Consider the following 21,067-nt stretch of genomic DNA (forward strand, 5'->3'; position numbering starts at 1 on the left):
ATCCTGAAGATGAACGACGTGGACTAGCCCATGAGATCCTGAAGATGAACGACGTGGACTAGCCCATGAGATCCTGAAGATGAACGACGTGGACTAGCCCATGAGATCCTGAAGATGATTGACGTGGACGAGCCCATGAGATCCTAAAGATGAACGACGTGGACTAGCCCATGAGATCCTGAACTTGAACAACGTGGACTAGCCCATGAGATCCTGAAGATGAACGACGTGGACTAGCCCATGAGATCCTGAACTTGAACAACGTGGACTATCCCATGAGATCCTGAAGATGAATGACGTGGACTAGCCCATGAGATCCTGAAGATGAACGACGTGGACTAGCCCATGAGATCCTGAAGATGAATGACGTGGACGAGCCCATGAGATCCTGAAGATGAACGACGTGGACTAGCCCATGATATCCTGAAGTTGAACGACGTGGACTAGCCCATGGGATCCTGAAGTTGAACGACGTGGACTAGCCCATGAGATTTATTTCCAGCAGGACGGGGCACCTGCGCATCATGCATGTGTGGTACGAAATTACCTCAATCAAATATATCCCAACCGTTGGATTGGCACGTCTTTGCCAACACCTCTGTCGGCCTGTGGCCACCACACGGTCCTAACCTGACCACTTGTGACAATTCTCTGTGGGTGTACGTCAAAGCTAAGGTTGCTGAACATTCCATGGCATCTGTTGAAGAACTGAAACAACGCATTCACAAAGCGTTTGGCACCATAACACGTGGTATTTTGGCACCATAACACCTGATATTTTGGCACCATAACACCTGATATTTTGGCACCATAACACCTGATATTTTGGCACCATAACACCTGATATTTTGGCACCATAACGCATGGTATTTTGGCACCATAACGCATGGTATTTTGGCACCATAAGGCATGGTATTTTGGCACCATAACGCATGGTATTTTGGCACCATAACACCTGGTATTTTGGCACCATAACGCATGGTATTTTGGCATCATAACGCATGGTATTTTGGCACCATAAGGCATGGTATTTTGGCACCATAACACGTGGTATTTTGGCACCATAACGCATGGTATTTTGCATTTTTTTTTTCACACCGCATGTGTAGAATTTTTTTTTTGCTCATGCCGAAATAATTCACAAAAATATTCGCTGTCTCTCGGATTTTGAAAAATAACAAGATTTCATCGAGTATTCCCGGGATCCCAAGATCGACGTTCAAACGCCAAGATGTTGGAAGAAAACCCACAGTGGACGCAGTATGCAAAACCAAAAGTGGTGTCGTTTACATGAGCAGGCCGAGCTCGAACATTTAAATTTCGTTCATTTATTGTTATTTATTCCATTGAGAGATCATGACTGGGAATAATTTGAATGATTTGATTTCGATAAATAAAATGATTTGCTGATTGCAGAAAAATATATTACCGAATCACCAAATATCGCGAGACTTCGACTTCGCTTTCGGATTCATTCAGTGAAGTGAGATCGCAGAGAATAATTTCCAGACAACGTAGTTATCGCATTCGCCACCATTGATGATTCACATAAATTGATTTTAAAATTTCAACGACGAAGCTGTGGAGAATGTCAGGCCCCGGACGAACGTCTCTCCGCTGCTTGCGTGACCTTCCGCGGGTCTCCTTGGCGAACATGCGGCCCAATCCGGGCCTTCAGAAGAAGGTTTGCCTCATGTTATACCTTAGTGAAAAGTGGTGGTTACAAACACTGTACCTTCGTGAAATGTGGAGGTTACAAACACTGTACCTTCGAGAAATGTGGCGGTCACAAACACTGTACCTTGTTACTTTGTGGTGGTTACAAACACTGTACCTTAGTCAGTGAAATGTGGTTACAAACACTGTACCTTCGTGAAATGTGGCGGTCACAAACACTGTACCTTGTTACTTTGTGGTGGTTACAAACACTGTACCTTAGTGAAATGTGGTTACAAACACTGTACCTTCGTGAAATGTGGTGGTTACAAACACTGTACCTTGTTACTTTGTGGTGGTTACAAACACTGTACCTCAGTGAAATGTGGTTACAATCACTGTACCTTCGTGAAATGTGGTGGTTACAATCACTGTACCTTAGTGAAATGTGGTGGTTACAAACACTATCTTAGTGAAATGTGGTGGTTACAAACACTGTACCTTAGTGAAATGTGGTGGTTACAAACGCTACCTTCGTGAAATGTGGTGGTTACAAACACTGTACCTTAGTGAAATGTGGTGGTTACAATCACTGTACCTTAGTCAAATGTGGTGGTTACAATCACTGTACCTTAGTGAAATGTTGTGGTTACAATCACTGCACCTTAGTGAAATGTGGTTACAAACACTGCACCTTAGTGAAATGTGGTGGTTACAATCACTGTACCTTAGTGAAATGTGGTGGTTACAATCACTGTACCTTAGTGAAATGTGGTGGTTACAATCACTGTACCTTCGTGAAATGTGGTGGTTACAAACACTGCACCTTAGTGAAATGTTGTGGTTACAAACACTGTACCTTTGTGAATTATGGTGGTTACAAACACTGTACCTTCGTGAAATGTGGTGGTTACAAACACTGTCCCTTCGTGAAATGTGGTTACAAACACTGTACCTTAGTGAAATGTGGTGGTTACAAACACTGTACCTTGTTACTTTGTGGTGGTTACAAACACTGTACCTCGTTACTTTGTGGTGGTTACAAACACTGTACCCTGTTACTTTGTGGTGGTTACAAACACTGTACCTTCGTGAAATGTGGTGGTTACAAACACTGTACCTTCGTGAAATGTGGTGGTTACAAACACTGTACCTTCGTGAAATGTGGTGGTTACAAACACTGTACCTTGTTACTTTGTGGTGGTTACAAACACTGTACCTTTTTGAAATGAATCTCGATTTGGGAGCGCATTCCACGACAAGGCAGCATTAAGCTGGCTGTCTTGAGGTTCATTTTGAAATGACGTACGTCTGTGTTGGAGTGTGAGCCGAACCTCTGTCTGACCTCCAAACGTGGATTTATTTCAAATCAATATTCAGGATGTCGGCGATAACTCGCCCACCCTGCAACGATCGCTAATTTTGTATTAACGCACCTTGTTTTAATACATCGGCTGTACATTGCTGCACACACGAACGGCCATGCGAGTATGTGCCATCTCTCTCCCTCCCAGGGGGTGCACGGACACCTCTTTGTGTGTCTCCCACCCCTCTCTCTCTCTCTGGGTATCTCTCTCCAGCCACCATTCCCTCTCTCTCTCTGGGTGTCTCTCTCCAGCCACCACTCTCTCTCTCTCTGGGTGTCTCCAGCCACCACTCCCTCTCTCTCTGGGTGGCTCTCTCCAGCCATCACTCCCTCTCTCTCAGGGTGTCTCTCTCCAGCCACCACCCCCTCTCTCTCTGGGTGTCTCTCTCCAGCCACCACCCCCTCTCTCTCTGGGTGTCTCTCTCCAGCCACCACTCCCTCTCTCTCTGTGTGTCTCCAGCCACCACTCCCTCTCTCTCTCTGGGTGTCTCTCTCCAGCCACCATTCCCTCTCTCTCTCTGGGTGTCTCTCTCCAGCCACCACTCTCTCTCTCTCTGGGTGTCTCCAGCCACCACTCCCTCTCTCTCTCTGGGTGTCTCTCTCCAGCCACCACTCTCTCTCTCTCTGGGTGTCTCCAGCCACCACTCCCTCTCTCTCTCAGGGTGTCTCTCTCCAGCCACCACTCCCTCTCTCTCTGGGTGTCTCTCTCCAGCCACCACTCCCTCTCTCTCTCAGGGTGTCTCTCTCCAGCCATCACTCCCTCTCTCTCTGGGTGGCTCTCTCCAGCCACCACTCCCTCTCTCTCTGGGTGTCTCTCTCCAGCCACCACTCCCTCTTCCCTGGGTGTCTTCCCCCATTCAATTCCAGGCTAGACTGCTTAGAGGCGAGTGTGCATACCTCTTGAGCTCGGCCTTCATGCTCGCCCAGGTTCATTGGGAGCATGAAACACTTTAAAATTGACACAAACATATCACCATGACCAGCGTGAAAGATAAACATTTGTCTGCAATAATGCACACAATAATACCCACCAATGTACAACCAGTGACCATGTTGGCACCTTGATCAATAATGTTACTGACTCAAATTATGTTTCGCTTACTTTAAAATAAATCCTTCGGGTCGGAGGTGTCCCTCCTGTGTGATGAGTTCCCTCTGACTGGTAACAAGTATTTAAAGTGCAGTGATAACAGAACTTGCCAGCACAGTTCTAAAGCGCCTTGATGTTTCATTACCATGAGGCGCGAACGCACCTTGCAATACGCTTCTGACTTTGACACCGTGTGTCGTGTGCGCAGACAAAGCTGCGCGGAAGAGGGAAGTTCAACCACGGAGGAAAGAGTGGCCGGGGAAACAAGCGGCAGCACAAAACGTCCCCTCCGCTGGGATACGAGGGTGGACAGACCCCGTTCCACATCATAATCCCAAAATATGGATACAATTATGGTCACAGGTAAGCTGCAATAATGGCGGTACACAAAACAAATAGGAAATAAAGTACCTAAAATCGTGATTTATCTGCCGTGGAGAGAAGAGAAGCTGACGTTTCGGGCCTTGCCCTTTGCCGGAGCAAAGGTACTCGGATGAAGGGTAAGGCCAGAAAGTCAGCTTCTCTTCTCTCCACGGCTGATCAATCGCCATTTAAGGCATCGCGGGAGACGGGGTTTTGCAATCGCTGTTCGTCTGTGTCTGTCTGTGTCGTAACGTTTTTACCATGTGCGCTTCTGTCATCCAATTTTAAACAAAGCTTTATTATGAGAATATGGAGAAGACAAACTAATACATTGGTCAAAAGGTCAAAGGTCAGCATCACTTAAAATCATCAATTTTCAACCAATTGACCTAAAATTTTAAGAATTTGCATATTGGGTTGCTGAATTGGTTCACCAATCAAAACCTAGAAGCCAATTGTTTTTTTTTCTTTCCTTTTTTTTAGGTCAAAGGTCAAGGTTGCATAAAATATCCATCTATCAAACAAACAACAACAACATGTATTTTAAGGCCATTTTCCCTGCTAGAGCGGGGGTTAGCCTTGCGGTCCCCCATGACAATCCTCTCCATTTTGCCCTATTTTCTGCATCTCTCCTTGTTATCCCTGGTGTTGGGCTAGCGGCTAGGGTGCCGGCTTAGGATCCTAGGATCCTGGGTTCGAATCTCGGTCGATCGCCGAATTAATGCCAGGGGGGTTGACTCAGCCTGTCATCCTTCCGAGGTCGGCTAATTGAGTACCAGTTCACTGGTAATTCCCTGTTTGTCGTTGAAGGCGGCAAAAAGGGTTGGCGTCAGGAAGGGCATCCGGCCGTAAAACATTGCTTCAAAAAGGGGACCAAAAAAACAACAACTACCACGGTCCCCGAAAAGGCCAACCCCCGCTTTGCGGGGGAAAATGGCCTCTGAACGGTGGTTTTTTTTCTCCTTGTTAACCCCCTCGCCCGCATTTCTTCTTCCACCATCTTTAGCCAAGTCTTTCTCGGTCTTCCCCGTCCTCTACTTCCTTCTACATTCATTTCCATCACTCTTCTCAACCAGTCACTTTCATCCTTCCTCAACACATGCCCAAACCATCTCAACCTGTTCCTCTTCACAGCATCAATCACAGGCTCTATTCCCATCATCTTTCGCAATTCATCATTTGTATTCTCTCTCTCAACGATACTCCGCACATCCGTCGAACCATTCGCATTTCCAGCCTTCAAAATATCCATCTATCAGTTCTATCAATATTTCAGTGACCCAATATGACCCAACTCCTTGTGTAACCTGTTTTCTGGCAATGAGGTCAAACTGTTAAGGTCACAAAATCATCAATTTCCATCTGATTGACTTGAATTGAACATCTGATTGACTCACACACTCACTTTGTCTCTCCGAAAAGACCGTCTGGACAACCCTCCCATCCACTTTCTGAACAATCCTCTTGAAGAAGTTCTGTCACTCAAGCTTTTGGGTCTCACTATCTGTCATGATCTTTCCTGGGAAAACCACATTTCAAATCTGGCCTCCAAAGCCAGTCGCCGACTGGGCATCCTCCGTCGTGCGAAGTCCTTTCTCGGCACTTCTGAGCTCCTCACCACATACAAGGCTTTCATCCGCAGCTCAATGGAATACTGCTCTCCCCTCTGGACCGGTGCTCCTGTCTCACACATAGCCTGGCGTCCCGTTGTTGAAACCAAAGCCTTCAGAATCATTGGAATCTCCCGCGATGAAGGTGATTCTGAGGGCCTTTCTCTCTCTCATCGCAGGCAGGTTGGTGGTCTTTCTATCTTCTACCGACTCCTCTCCGGCCTTGCTCCCCCTGCTCTGTCTGTGCTCTGTCCACCATATATTCCTACAGGTCACAAAAGATCTGCCAACAACCCTCTTCTGGTGAAACTGCCAAAATCGAGACTCTCTGCTCACCTTCACTCTTTCATTCCTCTTTTCTCATGCCTCTGGAACAAACTCCTTCACTCTGTTCAATCCCAATCCTCCCTCCAGGTCTTTAAAACAGCTGTTCACCATCATCTTTTATCTTCCCCCATCCAAAAACCTTGATCTTTTCTACCCCCACTAATTCACCCCAGATGCACTTTTTTGAAATCCCGACTTCTTTTCTGGAAGTCCTCGCAGTGTACATGTGTTTTATACCTCTCCCACCCCCCCCCCCTTTCCATGCCTCCTCCCCCCAAGCCCTCTCCCTCCCACAAATTTCCCGATGTCCCTGTTCTCTACTGTTGTACTTGTGTGCTTCCCTTTGTCTCCCCCATCTTGTCTCCTGCTCCCTTTATTATATGTTTTTTTATGTGTCCGTTTGTTTTTTGTGATTCATGTTAGCTTTTACACGAGCCTTGATCTTGTATACAAAAAAAAGAAAAAAAAAAGTCTGAATACAAAGGAGATGTTGACGGGTTTTGCAGTTTCAGATGCTTTCTTGTTTCCTATTTGTTTTGACTTCATTTGCCGTCCATGCAAATCGCTAAATGTGTTTAGATTGACAATTACATTCTTCGACTGGAGAGTTCATAGAACATAATATCCTGCATAGTGTTCAAGTTTATATTTTAATTATAACGATATGAAAGATCGTTTTTTAAAAAATCCGGAAGTTTAGCGGACTGAAGCAGTCATCCACCACCCTTATCACTGTAATAAGACGATGTTGAGTCACAGTTTAGGAGATGGAGGCTTTATTGATCACCATGGAGTTCACACAATTCATGTGATCACCATGGAGCTGAATTGAGTACCAGTTCACTGGTAATTCCCTGCTTGTCGTTAAAGGCGGCAAAAAGGGTTGGCGTCAGGAAGGGCATCCGGCCGTAAAACATTGCTTCAAAAAGGGGACCGAAAAACAACAACAACCACAGTTCCCGAAAAAGGCCAACCCCCGCTTGCGGGGAAAAATGGCTTCTAAAGGTGGTTTTTTAATTTTTTTTTATGGAGTTCACACAGCGTCAATCGGCATCATACATACCCGTATTGACGCCCTCGTCTTCACCTCGATACTGCACCCTATTCCAGGGGCTGTGCTTGACAGCTCTTATTACATACACCACCTTGTATAACTAGTCCAAGATCTGCAAAACTGTAGGTTCTTGGAAGTATGATGAAGGTGATTTGTGTTCTGCATTGTTCAAGTGTATAATTAAATTTAAATAAAGATCTCGAGGTTTAAAGGTGTATTAATCGGAAATGAATATCGGAAAGACGAAGGTGATGGCAAGTGGTAAAGCATGTGGTGAGGTGGAAAGAACTGGGAAGTGGCCGTGTGCTGTGTGCAGGAAGGGTGTCGGAGTGAACTCCATTCAATGTACTATGTGCGCTGAGTGGGTTCATCAAAAATGTAGTGGTCTGAGAGGGTCATTAACCAGTGTGGCAGCTACATTCAAATGTAAGGTGTGCACAGAGGGAGCTGCACATGGAGGAAATGTTGAGTTGGATCTTGGAGACGGCATGAAGCTGGAAGGTGTGAAAACATTTTGCTACCTCGGAGACATGCTGAATGGAGAAGGTGGATCAGACTCGGCAACGGTTGCTAGAGTGAGATGTGCATGGAAGAAGTTTCGGGAACTGAGTGGCGTGCTGATGAGGAGGGGAGTGTCGTTGAAGCTGAAGGGAAAGGTGTATGCTGCATGTGTGAGAAGTGTTATGATTTATGGGAGCGAGACATGGGTAATTAACGTAGAGCAGCAACTAAGGCTGGAAAGGGTGGAAATGTGAATGGTTCGGTGGATGTGCGGAGTATCATTGAGGGAGAGGAAGACAAATGATGAATTGCGAAAAATGATGGGAATAGAGCCTGTGATTGATGCTGTGAAGAGGAACAGGTTGAGATGGTTTGGTCATGTGTTGAGGAAGGATGAAAGTGACTGGTTGAGAAGAGTGATGGAAATGAATGTACTGCATGTACTGTACGTAGAAGGAAGTAGAGGACGGGGAAGACCGCGAAAGACTTGGCTAAAGATGGTGGAAGAAGAAATGCGGGCAAGGGGGTTAACAAGGAGAGATGCAGAAAATAGGGCAAGATGGAGAAGATTGTCATGGGGACCGCAAGGCTAACCCCCGCTCTAGCAGGGAAAATGGCCTTAAAATGCATGTTGTTGTGTTGTTGTATCTCGAGGTTTAAAGGTGTATTAATAAATTGATTCTGGGTTTTACTGCTGTTTTACTCAGTGTCTATTGCACCACCCTATCTAACAGGTTACATGAGTTATTCATGGCTGTTTGTGTCCTTCATAATGGTCTTTAAAAACAGTCGCTCTTATAAAAACAAACTCTTTATATAACATGATTTATCAATCAATACAAAATCCTTGATTAAACCATCAATTGAACAGAAAACTGAAACCTACAGATCTGTAATGAACATGCAACTGGCATTTTCAACTTCACTGACACTCCATTGTCACCATGTTTGTCTGAATCGCTCTCATGAGGCGCAAAACGATACGGTTCCATAATTCCCCCGAAAGCGTTTCCATCACTATTTTTTTCCCCTCCAATAGTTTTCTTCAAAATCCCACTGATCAGTTTAAGCATAATGAGAACCATCAGAGTTGCTAATGACGGTGGAATTTTTTTAAATGTAGAAAACGATAAAACCGGATCAGAATCGGACCGGAATGAGATCAGAATCTCGATATCGATCAGAAATATCGATTTTATCGACATCGAAAAATATCGAGAAAAAAAATCGATTTTTTTTCGAAAATATCGAAATACAGTACATCGAAAATTTTCGATATCGAAAAATATCGATCAGAAAACGATAAAACCGGATCATAATCAGATCAGAATTCTCGGATCAGAATCCGAGCTTGAAATACACCATTCTCTATGTAAAGCCGCCATTTGGATCAAGGTGCGTTAACAGTGTGACGTCACTGGCAAAAAAAATTCAACATATTCCCTTCAAATTAGATCGTGATTAATGATTTTCAATGGTTTTCAGGGGAAAAAAATTGCGTTTGGGTTCTCCTTTAACGATCTTTAAAATTGCTGTTATTACCCTCACCTGAGGAGAGGTATTGCATTTCAGTCTGCTTGATTACTTGGCAAAAAAAAATAAAAAAATTGCAAGTATGTTGATCGCTCCGGTTTGTGTGTGTGTTTCTTTGTTTGTGTGTTTGTTTGTGTGTTTGTTAATCCGCTCACTTATACTTTCCTACAGGTGACGATTTGAAACCGAACTTCACGAAACTTCACCAAATGGTAGAGTTCGTCGTCCGACAAAATCCTATATATTTTTGAGGTCAAAAGGTCAACACAGGCCAAAGGTAAACCACACTTTTTCAAATCTCTAAAATCCTCAATTTTCATCCGATTGACTTGAAATTTGGAAAGGGTTTTCATATCAGCTAACTGAATTCAACCACCAACTATTTTTGAGATCAGCATAGGCCAAAAGGTCAACCACTTTTTTTTGAATTTCTAAAATCCTCACCTTTTGGCCTATGCTGATCTCAAAAATAGTTGGTGGTTGAATTCAGTTAGCTGATATGAAAACCCTTTCCAAATTTCAAGTCAATCGGATGAAAATTGAGGATTTTAGAGATTTGAAAAAGTGTGGTTGACCTTTGGCCTGTGTTGACCTTTTGACCTCAAATATATATAGGATTTTGTCGGACGACGAACTCTACCATTTGGTGAAGTTTCGTGAAGTTCGGTTTCAAATTGTCACCTGTAGGAAAGTATAAGTGAGCGGATCTCCTCTTCCTGTTCAGGCTGGAGTTCCCCAAGGTAGTGTTCTGGGCCCTGTGCTTTTTCTGGTCTTCATCAATGATCTCTCTGACTCTCTTGAAAATCCTCTCTATCTCTTTGCTGACGACTCTACTCTCTGTCGCTCCATTCCTCATCCCTCAGATCAGCAGTCTGCAGCCTCCTCACTCTCTGCAGACCTGGACAAAATCAGACTGGGAAAACAAATGGAACATGTCTTTCAATCCTGATAAATCTCACACTCTTACGATGTCTCTCCGAAAAGATCGACTGGAAAACCCTCCCATCCACTTTCTGAATAATCCTCTCCAAGAAGTTCTGTCACTCAAGCTTTTGGGTCTCACTATTTGCCATGATCTTTCCTGGGAAAACCACATTTCAAATCTGGCCTCCAAAGCCAGTCGCCGACTGGGCATCCTCCATCGTGCGAAGTCCTTCCTTGGCACACCTGAGCTCCTCACCACATACAAGGCTTTCATCCGCAGCTCTATGGAATACTGCTCTCCCCTCTGGTCTGGTGCTCCTGCCTCACACCTAGCGCGTCTTCACGCTGTTGAAACCAAAGCGTTCAGAATCATTGGAATCTCCCGCGATGAAGTTAACTCCAAGGGCCTCTCACTCACTCACCGCAGGCAGGTTGGTGGTCTTTCCGTCTTCTACCGACTCCTCTCTGGCCTTGCCCCCCCAGCCCTCTCTGGGCTCTGTCCCCCAAATATTCCTACAGGTCACACAAGATCTGCCTGCAACCCTCTTATGGTTAAACTGCCAAAATCAAGACTTTCTGCTCACCTTCACTCCTTCATTCCTCTTTTCTCCCGCCTCTGGAACAAACTCCCTCACTCTCTTCAATCCCACTCCACCCTCCAGGTCTTTAAAACAGCTGTTCACCACCATCTCTTATCCTCCCCCATCCAAAACCTTGATCTTTTCTACCCCCGCTAATTTCGGTCCCCTTGTATTTTATACCTCTCCCCCCCCCCCCCCTCCCCTTCCCACACCTCCTGCCCCCAAGCCCTCTCCCTCCCACACTTCTCCCTGCTCTCAAATGTTGTGGTTGTGTGCTTCCCCTTCTCTCCCCATCTTGTCTTCCACTCCCTCTTTTTGTATATTTTGTTTGTCTGGTTGATTTGTTTGTGAAATAAATGTTAGCTCTTTCACGAGCCTCGATTCAGTATACAAAAAAAAGAAAAAATCCTCAATTTTCATCCGATTGACTTGAAATTTGGAAAGGATTTTCATATCTGCTAACTGAATTCAACCACCAACTATTTTTGAGATCAACATAGGCCAAAAGGTCAACATAGACCGAAGGTCAACAACAATTTCAAATTTCTAAAATCCTCAATTTTTCATTCGATTGACTTGAAAATTGAATGGGATTTACAGATCAGCTAACTGAATTCAACGACCAACTATTTTTGAGTTCAGCAGATGCCAAAAGGTCAACATAGGCCATATTTCTAAAATTGTTAATTTTCATCCAATTACCTTAAAATTTGAAGACTATTCGCATATCAGATCACTGAATTCAACCACCAATTATTTTTGGGGTCAAAAGGATGATCCCCTGAGTGCCATTCTACTTTGTTCTCTTTTGCCAAGTGTCGCTCTATGAGTGATTTTTCATTTGTCTGTTTGTCTGTCTGTCTGTCTGTGTTTGTTTGTTTGTTTGTCCACACAGAATAAATATGATTTTCTCTGCAACCGTTGGTGCGATTGACAGGAAATTTTCACCACAAGTGCAACTCCACCTGTATAATTTAAAAAAAATGATAATTATGACGTCATAGGTCACGTGGTATGGGTGCCATCTTGGAAAACCCGAAAAAACTTTGCACCTCTATATCTCCGAAAACGCTGCATAGAAAAAAATTGAGACATAGTTCATTGTGAAGAACTCTCCATGTGGAATAACATATGTTAATTATGATGTCATAGGTGCCTCCATTTTGACGTCATAATTCGACAAGTACAAAACTTCATCCGATCAAGATGAAATTTCTTGAGCATCATCCAGGGATAAATTGGTGGAGAAAAAAAAATGACGACGTCATCGGTCACGTAGTTCGGCCGCCATATTTGTTTTAACACAAGAGCCTTAAAAACCACTGAAAACACATCCTGGCAAGGGTCTGCAATCTCTGCTCTTTCTAGTTATAAAGTTGAAGTATATATACTTGAACACTGCACACAGTATCGTGTTATTTGAACTGTCTAGTTGTAAAACAGTTTGGGGGCGGTTGTGGGGGTCATAAATAATTTGCACAGATGGGTAAGCAGTCTCACAAAACGTACAGGTGATCTGAGGGGCAGGATGATCGGGGACTTGTAGGTTTTCCTTCACAATGGTGTGGCTTGCCATTATTGATCCGACGGAACATCATGACAGCACTTGCAACAACACATGTTCGTTGACATCGTCCAAGAAGAACCATTCGATCTCGATGCATCCAGAGGGAAACTGTAGGTGCATCCAAAAAGAAACTGTTCCATCCATGAGCGAATGTGCTTAAATAACTTCTCCGAAGGTCACCCTCCCCGTGAAGCACGGACTTGTCATATTTAGTGGGAATCAAACCCAATATAGTGGGGCGGCTTAGCCCAAATATTCAAAAGAATTGTGCATTTTGTGAAACAAGCACCAAATTTGGCACAAATGTACATTAATATGTTGCGAACATTTTCAGATATTGGGCCACTTGAAATTCCGTAATTTTTTTTTTCAAATTTCGTAATTTCAAATTTTTCGGGTGACACCGTCACAATTTCGGTCTTCGAGGCCGGCCGATAGGCAAAGTGTGACCGGAAGGGACAAGGTTCTCCTGACCACGTGGCCCTCGATCTGGGAAGCGAGAGGCGTTCCATTAGTGGACGCGCCCCTCACGCCCGACTTTTGGGCGGCCCCGGCAGGCCGTTTGTTTTGACGTTCCGTGACAGGCCCCGCACCCCCACCTCCGGGCCGACCGGAAGCTTGTGCTGAGTACATCATACCTGAACAACTCAGTGAGGCAGAACACAGCAGTGCACACCAGGGTGACCCCTTCAGTGCATAAACCAATTAACCTGTCCACTGCAGGGCATATAGAAATGAAGTTATTTTCTGCATATAATAATAATATAAGTTCAGTTCTATATAACAATTTCTGTTATCACCACTACCACTACAACTACCACTACTACAAGCTTTGTCTGGAATTTTGTGGACTAACAGACAAACAGACATACAGACAAGCTGGGATCAAAACATTACCTCCTTCCACCATTGAGTGTAGAGGTAAACATCATGGAAATTATATCATGCCCTAGATTTAATTCATGCTTACCCGTGTATTTGCTTCACTGGTTCACAAGGTCTTTTGCATACATGTAATTCAGACTCTCGTCTTCATTGCTGACCACACAATGTTCGCAACATATTAATGTACATTTGTGCCAAATTTGGTGCTTGTATCACAAAATGCACAATTCTTTTGAATATTTGGGCTAAGCTGCCCCACTATATCGGCCGGCCTCGAAGACCGAAATTGTGACGGTGTCACCCGAAAAATTTGAAATTACGAAATTTGAAAAAATTTGAAAAAAAAAATTACGGAATTTCAAGTGGCCCAATATCTGAAAATGTTCGCAACATATTAATGTACATTTGTGCCAAATTTGGTGCTTGTATCACAAAATGCACAACAGGTTTGCTATGCTGCTACACTAATATTAGTTCCTTCCGGAGGCGATTACGCTATCTCTGTACTGTCGTGTAAATCACACCACATTGGTACTCGACTGCTTGTTGATAAAAGGCTCATACCTGTAGCTATGTAAAGTTTCTGTGTTGACGGTTATTTGAAGCCTCTGGAATGATTGGCCAAGTATGGATGTGTCACAGGTGGTCCAAAGTCCCAAGCATAGATTGATTTTGGTGATGTGTGTCCGCCAGTCTACGCAGACAGTATGTTCCACTAAGTCTACAACGACTCCAGTACCTGATCGACCTCGGAAGAGTGGACACCACACAACCTGTGGATCTCACTCAGCTGGTGAATGGTCGTGGTGTTCGCGTTAACCCTCTAAGACGCCAGTATGGGGTGCAACTGGTGGAGGAGGTATGAAGCTCCTCACCCCCTCCTTTCCGTCACCCCTGTTCCCAATTCCATTTGGTGGAACTGCTTTTCTCCATTACTTTTTCCAATTATTTTTATTGTCTAATTATTTTTACCTCTGCCACCAAAGGTGGGTGGAGGTTATGTTTTCACCTCTGTCTGACTGTTTGTCCATTTGTTTGTGAACAAAATATCTCAAAAGGTTGTGGACGGATTCGGACGAAATTTGGCAGAGATGTAGTGTATGTGACAAGGATGAAATGATTAGATTTTGGTGAAGATCCGGATCCGAATTTTTTAAAGTGATTCTTCACCATTGGGAGATAGGGCCAAAAACGATACATAGCAGGATATCTCCAACCAACTAAAATAGGAAACCAACTAATTTTGAGGTCAAAAGGTCAACTGAAGGTCAAAGCTCCAACATCAATTTGTATCAGAAAAATCCTCAATTTTCATCCGATTAACTTGAAAATTTAACAGCATTTGCATCGTGCATCACTGAATTGGGAAACCAGCTTTTTTAAAGGTTAAACGGTCAAAGATCAACTCAAGGTGAAAATTCCCAAATCAACAATTTTCATCTGAAAATCGTCACTTTTCATCCCATTGAACAAAGCTTTGATCAAGATCGTCAATTTTAATCTTGATGAAATGGACAATTTGATGGATCAATGGCAACCTTTTTGGGGGGAGGAAGGGGTGGATTTTGCAAGTATCGTTCTCTGCATGACGTCTTCTTGTTTATTTATCTAAAGCTTTTCGATGCAGGCACATGAGCTTGGGCATGTATTTGATTGATAGTATTGGAGTGTGTCAGATCTGAGTTTCACCAAGTCTTATGGTTGCGGATGGGAAGGAGGAGAACACAAAAGGTGGACACAGAGTGGAATGTGGTTTGGAAAGGAAAATAGATGGGGGAGAGGGAATGCGGTTGGGGTCTATTGTACGTGTGTTTGACTGCGGTAGCTGTCCACATAAAGCCACAAGTATTGTAGCATTAAATAAAACATGAGGAGGTGGGCAATGGGGTTGATTAAAAGGACCCCTCCTCCAAAACCCGACACCCTTCCCCATACACACTCCCCTTTCCTCTCATCCATCCATCCACATCTTCCTCCTCATTATTTTCCCTTCTTCCTCATCCTCATCTGTACTCTCCTTTGTCGTCCTCATCCATCCTCCCATTCTTTCTTCTCATCCTCACCTGTCATCCCCTTTTTCCTCGTTAAGTACCGTATATGAAGGCTTTTGCGATATCGTGCATAGTCCCAGTTGATGATCATTTGGGGCCGAAACGTCTGACCTGATGTTTTGTCCACCTGACAAATTGATTGGTTGGATGTTACTTCCACACTGGGTGGTTTGTCGTTGCCTTTCCAGCGTTATTTGTCAGTGCTCTATATTTTTAAATGCTGAGCATCGAGCAAGGAAGCAGCACGTGCCGTTTTTGAAGTCTTCGGTATGATTCGGACCGGGTTTGAACCACCGACCTCCCGGACTCGGAGCGGACGCTCCAACCATTACACCGAGTCTGGTTGAGATAGTGTATCGACAATGGCAAATAATGGATAAAGCACATCCTGCAAATGGACATTGTAACGATCCGTACAACGTAATTCCTTGTGGCCTACCAGGTGATGTTAACCATGTGTGCACATGTCATAAGCAGCGTTGATTGTGACCGAGTCTGCCTTGATATTATCTCCATCTTGCATCAATGTTAACATCCCAAACCTTCTGACGGTGATGCAGATGATTGATATTTAACATATGGATGAGGAGAGCGGGGTAATTTATATCTACATCCGGTCTGAAGGTCCGGTCTGAAGAGGACGCACTACGCAGGCGTCACATGCCCGCCGCTTCTTCGACTGGGCCACTGTCTGTGGCTTGCTTTTTTGGTGGTCGTGCGGATTTTTGGGCCATTGAGTCTGCCCTCCGCATAGTCCCGGCTCTGCTCCCTGCTTCGCCTACCCGGCTCCTTCGCCTGCTCGCTGTTTCCTCGGGCACGCTCTCGTGGGTTGTGTCCTTCGCAGCGGTGTGGCGGCGGTTTTCCCGCCGTGATCTAGATTTGTAGCGGCGGTGGTCGATTGCCGCTGCATTTCCCGCTTTGCCGTGATCAACCTTGGCCTCGTGATCGTCTTTGCTCCTGTCTGCCCTCTGCTTGGTCCCGACTCTGCTCCTGGCTTCACCTACCTGGCTCCTTCGTTTCCTTGGGCCTGCTCCCGTGCGTTGGGACCATTGTTTCACCTCAACCTTGGCCTCGTGCTCGCCTCTCTGCTCCTGCCTGGCATGGCTCTGCGGTACTCCGCCGCAAGGCTCCTGCTCAATACCCGCTCCACCCCATCATGCATCTCTGCCATCAAATCAAATGGACTCCTCCGACGACCCAGGTACATTCACCGTGGCTCCGGTCGTAAGTTTGTATATGTACAATCAGGTCACTCCATCCCCGTCCTCTGGTCGGCTCAGCGCACTCCCACTCATCGTCCCAGCGCACCTTGTCACGGCAACGCACACAATCACATCTCCTGCCTGCGAACCCTGGCTAAATCACCTGAATTCATCCCCGCTGTTCAAAACAACATCAAGCTCACCCTGTTCAACACCCGGTCCTTCAACAACAAATGCCTCATCCTCAACGACTACATCCTGGAGAACAAACTGGACTTTCTCTGTCTCACCGAAACCTGGCAACAACCACTGGACTACTACACGCTCAACCTCACCACACCCAATGGATATTCCTACGTCAATAAACCACGCTCGGAGGGCCGAGGTGGTGGAATTGCCGTTATCCACCGTCAAGACATCAGGACCAGCCTCATCCCCATCGCCTCATCCTCATCCTTTGAACACCTGGCTTTTAAACTCTCTGGTCGCACGCAGTCAGTCATGGCTGTCGTCTACCGCCCTCCCAAACCACACCCATTATTCCTGTCTGACTTCTCCTACTTTCTGACCCAGCTATGTTCCCTCTCCCCCTCAATCCTCCTCCTTGGTGATTTCAATATCCACATGGACTCCACTGACTCCACAATAACCACTGACTTCACTGATTTACTCACCTGCTTTAACCTCACTCAACATGTCAACTTTCCTACGCATATCCGTGGTCACATTTTGGACCTTGTCTGCTCCACTGGATTAATTTTGCACCATCTCTCTGGCTCTGACCTCACCCTCTCTGACCACTTAGCCATCACTATGACCATCAACATCCCCACCCCAACACCAAGACATTATCGCACTATCAACTTCCGTAAGCTAAACGTTCTTTCACCTACCTCATTCTCATCCACCCTCTCTGAAAAAATGTCCACTTCTCCCTTCATTGACCTCCACACCCCTTCCGACCTCACTGACTACTACAACCACACCTCTCTCCTCCTGCCTTCACCAGCTTGCGCCTTTAAAAACCAAAAGTTTCTTTCACCCATTCTGCTCCCTGGTTTACCCCTGAACTCCGCCTGATGAAAACTCGTGCTCGCCAACTTGAAAGACTCCGCAATAAAACAGGTCTCACAGTTCACTCCCAAGCCTACAAGGACCACCTACAACACTACAAAGATGCCCTCTCCCACGCCCGCTCCGCCTACTACTCTCAAATTATCCACTCTGGCTCCGGAAACCCAAAAGCACTCTTCTCGACAATAAACAAACTCCTCCGCCCCCTGGACACCACCACCCAGTCATTCACAGTAGACAACTGCATCTCCTTCCTTTCTTCCAACGCAAAATTGACATCTACAACAGCTTGACCACCACCGCACCCGCTCCCCCTCCAACCACCTGCCCCCCATTATCCTGCCTCCCCCTGTCTCAATTCTCCCCGGTCTCCCCTACTGACCTCTTTGAACTCCTCATAGGAATGAAAACTGCCACCTGCACTCTTGACCCCATCCCCTCCAGCTTTGTCAAGGCCTCCCTCCCTGCTCTCTCTCCACTTATCATTGCAACAATAAACTCCTCCCTGTCTACAGGCATCGTCCCACCATCCCTCAAAATTGCTGCTGTTACCCCCATTCTAAAAAAACCTGGTCTAAACCCTGACACCCTAAACAACTTCAGACCCATCTCCAACCTACCCTTTCTGTCGAAAGTTTTGGAACGCGCTGTAGCCACTCAACTCAAACATCACCTCTCTGTCAATAACCTGTATGAAACATTCCAATCCGGATTCCGCTCCAACCACAGTACTGAAACTGCTCTCCTCAAAATCACCAACGACCTTCTCCTCTCCTCTGACGCTGGCAACCTCAACATTCTCGTCCTCCTCGACCTCAGCGCTGCCTTTGACACCATCGATCACACCATCCTCCTCACCCGACTTGAATCCACCTTTAACGTTACCGGCACTGCCCTCTCTTGGATTAAATCATACCTCTCTGACAGACGCCAGTTCATCTCCATCAATAACTGCAAATCCCCCACTGCTCCCCTCCCCCAAGGTGTCCCCCAAGGTTCAGTTCTTGGCCCCCTCCTCTTCATCCTTTACCTGTCCCCCCTCGATCACTTAATCCGCCGTCATGGTCTCCAATTCCACTGCTTCGCCGATGACATCCAGCTTTTCATCTCCACCAAGTCCGTCTCCACCGATACCCACTCTATCCTGACAAACTGCATCTCTGAAATAAAATCCTGGCTTCAAATCAACTTCCTCAAACTAAACTGTGATAAATCTGAAATAATCATCATTGGCCCAAAAACGCTCACAAAATCCACCCATAACTTTGCCCTCAACATCGACGGTATCCCAGTATCCACCTCCCCTCTCATCCGGAATCTTGGCGTCATCTTTGACCAAACCCTCTCCTTCGACAAATACACTAAACAGATCACAAAGACGGCCTTCTTTCACCTGAAAAACATCGCCCGTCTCCGCTCATCCCTCTCCTCCACGGCTGCAGAAACCCTCATCCACGCCTTCATCACCTCCCGTCTGGACTACTGCAATAGCCTCCTCTATGGTTCACCCTCAACAATCACCAATAAACTCCAATACATTCAGAACTCCGCTGCCCGTCTACTCACCCATTCCCGGACCCGTGACCACATCACCCCCGTCCTTTACAAGCTTCACTGGCTCCCCATCTCCCAGAGAATCCAGTACAAAATCCTCCTTGACCTACAAAGCCCTCCATAACCTGGCCCCATCCTACCTGGCTGACCTCCTCTCCAGACACACTCCCACCCGCAACCTCCGCTCTGCTGGTACCAATCTCCTGACCCCCCCCCCCCATCCGGACCAAATTCAGATCCTGGGGGGACAGGGCCTTCTCCATCGCTGCTCCCACCCTCTGGAACTCACTACCTCACACCATCAGAGACTCCTCCTCACTCACCACATTCAAAACATCACTCAAGACCCACCTGTTCAGCACTGCATTCAACATTCAACCCACAGCATTTAACCCCTGACTATCACTTCTCCTTCTCCCTCCTTTTGCTTTAAATATTTCCCTATTGATTCTTGTCTTTTTGCAATTGTTGTTTTCATGTTTTGTTATGCATTATGTTTTGCACTCTGTCAAAGCGCCTTTGGGCTTCATGAAAAGCGCTATACAAAATAAATGAATTATTATTATTATTATTACATCCTCTGATTTGCACTCGTCTTGATGCTGACCAGATTTGAGACCAATACGAGCAGAAACGCTCTAAATCGATTGAAATGTCAGGTTTTAGATCGTGCCACCACCTCCACATTTGACGCCATGTTATCTGCCAGGGTGCGGATGAGTTTGACGCTCTGGTGAACCTGGAGGTGCAATGGGCATCCGAGTTGGCGATTGCCGCCGTGGAGAGTAAAGGAGGAGTTGTCACGACAGCTTTTTACGACCTCAGAAGTTTGGGTATTTTTCGTTGTTTATTTATGTTTGCCTTTTCCATATGATTTTGGCCATACGTAATGAAAGCGATGCTACATCATGTTCCCCCTTCTTCAGATATTCTTCGCCAGCCGGTGCCGTTCTTTCGACGAGGCCAACCCATTCCCCGGCGACAACTTCCACCGCAAGATCTGATCTCCTTCTACACGGATCCCAAATGCCGTGGCTACCTGGCAGATCAGGAGGAAGTGAGAATGGCCCGGGAAGCGCTTGCACTGCGCTACGGATACACTCTTCCAAATCTTGAGCAACCTGAACTCCTAGCTATGCTTTCCAAGAGGAAACGGCCCCGGCAAATATTCTTCGGTTTGGCACCAGGCTGGCTCGTCAGCCTGACTGACCGGGAGGTACTTAAACCCACAGATCCACAGCTCCTGGAATTTTATGCTGCCCCTTAAGCCACCTCTCATTTTCGAGGATCGTTCAGAACATCGATGAATCTTGAGCAATGGTTGCGCTTACATGGCAACATTGTTTCCGAATGTAGAACTCGGCTTTATGTACTTTGTGGCCACGTCGGACAACTGGGTTTGGTTTCCAGCTACACTTTCTTTGCAATTTCACACTTCAGTTACAACACTCAATTTTGTTGTCAGAGGAAGACCTAGCCTCGCTGCAATAAAGGTTTGTTCTACTCACGACATATTGAATGTTGTGCCTTTATAATTAATTTTATTACAGATTATATCAAAGCAATGCATTGTCTAGACACCTTCTCTTTTAAGGGACATTCTTGCACCAAGGACTTCAGCCACAGTTGTGGTTGTGGATGGGTTATGACAAAACTTGATGGATGAGTTGGGTAGGTGACAAGGAAAAGCCGATTAGATTTTGGTTCAGGTCCGCATGTAATTTGCACT

At 45.7% G+C, this 21,067-nt stretch overlaps 1 protein-coding gene across 1 annotated transcript; it reads left to right on the forward strand.

Moving 5' to 3' along the window:
* Positions 1-1,447: 1,447 nt before the first annotated feature.
* MRPL15 (mitochondrial ribosomal protein L15) lies at positions 1,448-20,848 on the forward strand. The gene is made up of 5 exons (XM_068117121.2): positions 1,448-1,684; positions 4,321-4,475; positions 14,151-14,316; positions 20,048-20,171; positions 20,265-20,848. Exons 1-5 carry the CDS (start codon positions 1,589-1,591, stop codon positions 20,603-20,605), a joined length of 882 nt encoding a protein of 293 aa, XP_067973222.1. The 5' UTR covers positions 1,448-1,588; the 3' UTR covers positions 20,606-20,848.
* The last annotated feature ends 219 nt before the right edge of the window (positions 20,849-21,067 follow it).

The sequence above is a fragment of the Myxine glutinosa genome, chromosome 5 (genome assembly GCF_964187855.1).
Source record: "Myxine glutinosa chromosome 5, kmMyxGlut1.1, whole genome shotgun sequence".
Taxonomy (NCBI): Eukaryota; Metazoa; Chordata; class Myxini; order Myxiniformes; family Myxinidae; genus Myxine; species Myxine glutinosa.